Source organism: Halyomorpha halys, unplaced genomic scaffold, assembly GCF_000696795.3.
Source record: "Halyomorpha halys isolate HHAL.00 unplaced genomic scaffold, Hhal_1.1 Scaffold10091.1, whole genome shotgun sequence".
Taxonomy (NCBI): Eukaryota; Metazoa; Arthropoda; class Insecta; order Hemiptera; family Pentatomidae; genus Halyomorpha; species Halyomorpha halys.
In genome coordinates, this window is record NW_027108695.1 from 1 (window position 1) to 5,459 (window position 5,459).

At 31.9% G+C, this 5,459-nt stretch overlaps 1 protein-coding gene across 1 annotated transcript; it reads right to left on the minus strand.

Moving 5' to 3' along the window:
* Positions 1-566: 566 nt before the first annotated feature.
* Positions 567-5,044, minus strand: LOC136795668 (thrombospondin type-1 domain-containing protein 7A-like; the record flags this gene model as incomplete). Its single annotated transcript, XM_067046977.1, is given in 4 exon segments — positions 567-750; positions 1,453-1,642; positions 4,594-4,802; positions 4,914-5,044. Coding segments are annotated over 4 exon segments (714 nt in total), but the record flags the coding sequence as incomplete, so codon positions are not given.
* Positions 5,045-5,459: the final 415 nt, after the last annotated feature.

The following is a 5,459-nucleotide window of genomic DNA, read 5'->3' on the forward strand; positions in this document are numbered from 1 at the left end:
CCACCATTTTCTCCTCATATATATCATCCAGTCAACTCTTCTCATCATTAATAATTTTAGATACAAAAAATACAACAGAGGGTGTTTTTCCCCTAATAAAAAGTATAAATTTTCTCAACTTTTGCATTCCAGATTCATTTAATTGTTTTTTTAATACCCATTGCTGCAAAAAAGGTTAGGGCAGTCTTGAATTTAATTTAATCTTGGGCTTATGAAACCCATATAAGAGAAATACGGAATACTGGTTCTTATTTAAACAGAGCGTAATTATATGTTAATAAGTTGTGTTAATTCTATTCTTGAACCAGTTTCATTCCAAAGCCAGTGTAGAGGTTAGAATAAGCAAGACTGAAAAATTAGGATAGGCTTAGGAGCTTAAGGCTGGTTGTTGACCAAGAGCTAATTCAAGTTATCTTAGTTTTGATAGTTCACCACTGACAAAATGATCAGTAAAACCATGCGCAGCTATGTGATTTAAAGTAAACTACTTAAGTTGTTGGATGACAATTAGCCTAAACTTTGATCCAACAATAGAAATATATTTTAAACATAATTAACTAAATTACTTTTCAGGTGAAATAAATTGCTGATTTTCAGCACACCAAACATCTCTTGTTTGATAACCCTCTCTGTCACAAGTACCATTGCACTCTTGATATGGTAATGTCATCCAACTGTAACCATGACATCCATGCGTGTTGCAAGCTTCAATTTGCATCATTTCATCTGGATCTGGGCAAGCTTGTCCACCTAAATATTAAAAAGGAATTTATAACTTAACGATAATTTTTTGAATGCTATAATTATTATATAAAGCACATGCATCTCTTTTGGTTGTAAGTAACTAAGGGCCAGTGAAAGTAAAATCAATCCATAAAATTAAAGTTATTTTTTGATTGTCAAAAGCATTATTGGTTTAAAAACCTCCTTATGAACTTATAAATACTCCTAACCACACAACTACATACTATGACTTGGGTTTACTAAAACAATAGATTTATTAACTATATTGATCAAACTTAGTTATCACTCCTCCATTCCTCCAAAAGTTATTTTAGCTTTATCTTAAACCAAAAATATTTGCACACACCTATATCAAATTCAAGATCAATTTTGATTATAATTTTAACATTAGGGTTAATTTTATGGTCTATGTTCTGCATTCATAAAACGGATAAAAGAATAATTAAACAAATATATCTGAGAAAAACATTTTCCCATTGGAGTTCAGCATAGGGTATGTAAGAAAATAACTTAATAAAAAAAACAAAAACAGATTAAGCTGACATACTTATAAAAAACAAAACTTTTTTGTATTATTATATAATAATAATGATTATTTCCAATAGTAAGACACATGGCATTGTATGACAACAAATTCTCTCTCAGTTTCCTCTTTGCAATGTGCAATCTATATTTTACAGCATAACAATTGATTTAAATCATATATACCTGGACCAGGAGGAGCAATAATTGTTCTATTTCTGGATCTTAATGCCATGCTTGTTGATGTAGAGCACGGTTGCGAGCATGGAGTCCAATCAGACCAAGCTGATACAACACAGTCAAATGGGCAGGGTAGGAGGCAAGGTTCTTCTTCTTCAGGTTGGGTTTCAGTACAGAAATTATTAGGTACTGGATCCTATAATATAAATGTTATATAATCTCATAAATGTTTAACTTCATTAAAATAACATGTTAAATGAATAAATTTAAGTAGCAATTTCACAATTAGATGTTGTAGATAACTGTTAATACCAAGTAAGAATTAATAGAATTTGTTAGTATTCCATAATTATACTCATGAAAGTAAGCTTTGTTTCATTAATTTACTTTAAATTTATGTTTTGAACAAATAAATATGTTTGTTACTACAGTTGTACTCCTACATATTTAAATTTATGATCAATTACATACACTGATTCTCAATATAACAATATATTATATTCAGGATATTTGCTATTATTCAAAATGGAACATCAACACTTTAGCTGTTATACTTTGTAACAATGAAACAAAAAATTTTATACAACTTTAAAAAAAAAATAATAACATTAATGCTTAATTCTAGGTATGAAAGAATGGGCCAACCATCGATCCCAGTCCTTCAACTCCTACTACTCTATCCTTTCTACTCAGGATAATTCCCTCTGGAACATAATAAAAAAAATCCTAAAATTCAAACACATTTCCCACCCCATCTGACGAGATGATAGCACATGGGCAACATTTAACAAAGCTAAGCTGAAAAACTAGCCATTCACTCCTCATCCTGACCAAACCGAAACAATTGAAGAACATCTATCACCACCAATCCCATTTTCCTTACCTCCCAGAGCAGTCACCCCTTCTGAGGTAAAATATTAACTAAAGATGCTAACTCCACGTAAATCTCCAGGGTATGCTCTTCTGACTCCTCAAATCCTTCGCCAGCTTCCTACCAAAGTTATAATATTCCTTACATAATTCTATAATTGTATCCTTAGAACAACCCACTTTCCTGTCCTATGGAAATAGTTCATTATAATTCTATTACTCAAACCAGAAAATCCTTCTAATAATCCTGCTCCCTATAGACCTATTAGCCTACTTCAAAAAATCTTGGAAACATCCTCCTAAAACGTATCCTGTCCATAGTTGAATCACAGAGTTTTGCCGCACATCAATTTTTGCTCTGCCCTAGGCATTCTACAGTTTGCCAAGGGCTCAGAGTCGTTGACTCTTCAGCTCTTGAAAAGAAACAATAGTGCTCGGGTGCCTTTCTGGACATAGTGCAAGCTTTTGACCGGGTATGGCATGTCGGATTGCTTTTCAAGCTCAAGTCCATTCTACCCCAAACCTTATACTTTATCCTCTGAGTACTCAAATATCTATCCGTTCGACGCAGGAGTTCCCCAAGGCAGTGTCTTGTGTCCTGTCTTCTACATCCTCTTCACTATTGACATTCCCATCAATCCTGACACATTTCTGGCAACATTTGCTGATGATACAGCTCTTCTATCCTCCCATCCTGATCCTGAAACAGCTTCATCCGATCTCTGAAGACACCTCACCCGGATTGGGCAATGGTGCAACCAATGACGGATAAAAGTTAATGAATCAAATTGCATCCATGTGACTTTTACCCTCTGCCACGGCTTCTGCCCACCTGTTCTTTAATAACATTCCTTTACCCAGATCCGACACAGAGTGATATCTTGGATTTATCTTAGACCAAAGACTCAACTGAAACCAACAAACTAGACTTACAAGACAAGAACTCAACAGAAAATTCAGCCAACTATACCGACTGCTCAGCAGGACCTCTTATCCCTCACTTGGAAACAAACTTCAAATTTATAAGACTATACTCAGACCTATCTGGACCTATGGACTTGAACTTCTGGGAACAGCTAAACCATCTAATATCAAACGTATCCAATCCTTCGTATCAATCCAAAATCCTTAGAACCATAGTCAATGAACCCTATTACATTTCCATTAGAACACTACACAATGACCTTCATATACCTTTTGTCCTTGACCTCATACCAACCAAGTTCTCAAAATTCCATGTAAACCTTTCTACTCATTCTAATCCTTTGGTTCAATCCTTTCTGTTTGTACATATTCAGTGAGAGATTTTACTTACTTTTCATTTATTTATTTATTTTTATTCTTATATTCTTTCATTTTAGTATGAATGTGGTCAGTCACCACTATTACCTATTGCCCAACAAAACTGTGGCAGATTGTAATATCTATCAATAAATTAATATAAATCAATAAAATAAGTTTGGAATTGAAACAAAATAAAAATCTAGGTACGTCTTATTCTTCAAATGATGATTGAGATTTTTCTAGAATGATGTTTTGATTTTTTTCTTATTATTTTAAAGTATTAAAATTTTATATTTTTTTTCAGAATTATGAGGTATTACAGCTTAAATGACAATATGAATAAGTAAGAGAGTTAAAGTCAGAGTAGTATAAGTTGATTAATCTTCATTTTGAGAAACAGATGGTTTTACTAGAGTTATAATGATAAATAACTGAGTTCAAACTTTATGCAGGAAATAACTTGATTATTGATTAATTATTAAACATATAAAAATGACACACACTGATAAGTACAATTGTTAGGATTGTCAAAATATTTAAAAATTAATAAAATTGATCTTGTGACTGTTATTATTCTTTCAACAGTTTATATCTTCCAGATTATGTTTCTAGACTTAACTCAAAATCTTTGAAAATGTCATTTACACCACTTAGACTTTAATCCATCACAAGTACAATTGTATCTAGAAAACAAGCAATGGAATCATTTAAAATTTAGTTAGACATTTTAATCTCTCTGATTAAATTAGACAATAATTTGAAACAATTTAGGAAATATGTACTCATACTATTAATTTTTGAACCACCCAAAAAATGTCTTCAACTGTAAAGCTTTAACTGAAATAAGATTTTAATGTGTGATAAATACATATTGAAAATGTTGGATTTTTTATTTATCAAAATTCCTATAGATTAAATTTTTTTTAAAAGAGATCTTCAAGTTTAATTTAGAAAGACTCGACTATAATAGTTATTACTAAGCCTAAAACTTACTCCAGAGTGAGTGACACAGACAACTTGTCTATTTCGGACACCTGTTCCACATTTCAGGCTATGCAAAGGTAAATAGCATGAAGACCATGCACCTGTTCTCCAGGTGTAGCAACGTGGGTGTGGACAAGGTTGAACTTCTATCAAGCTTGGGCAACCAAGACCCAAAGCACTAGGAGCGACCAGTACAGTTCTTTCTCGAACACGTTCTCCTGAGAATTGAAATTAATGAGCATATAGTTAATTTTAAGTTTCTTTGTTTATTTATTTTATATAATAATTGGTTTGAATTGAAATTAAACCATAAAAATGAAAAAAAAGACCTTTATGAGGTAAGGGTTTCGGTTTTGGTTGTTCATTTGGAGGCGTTGAACAAATATCAGGAAACGGCTTACAAGGGCCCCAAGGACCCCATTCGCTTACTTCACAGTCACGTGGACAAGCCACTTCACACCTGAAACAATAGAAAATGTGCATTAATTAATAATATTTTAAAAATATTATATATAGCTTTATCATCTCAAAAATATTTAATATTTCTTTATATCTCTAAATCTGCTAACAAGATTCTGCTAACGGAAGGATATGAGAAATTACTCCAGTGAGTAATGCATATTCTTACCTCAAAATCTAGAAGCTCTATGTCTGGTGTGTAATTTATTTCTAATATAAATTACAAACAAGATATGGATAAAACTAAGCCGCAAAGTAATATAATAGTATACAAATTAATTGATATACAAATGGATCTCTTACATGTCAATACTTCGAAGTTTAGTTTAGTTTTATCCATATCTTGTATGTAATTTATATAAGAAATAAATTACATACAAGATATGGATAAAACTAAACTGCAACGATCAAGTAAT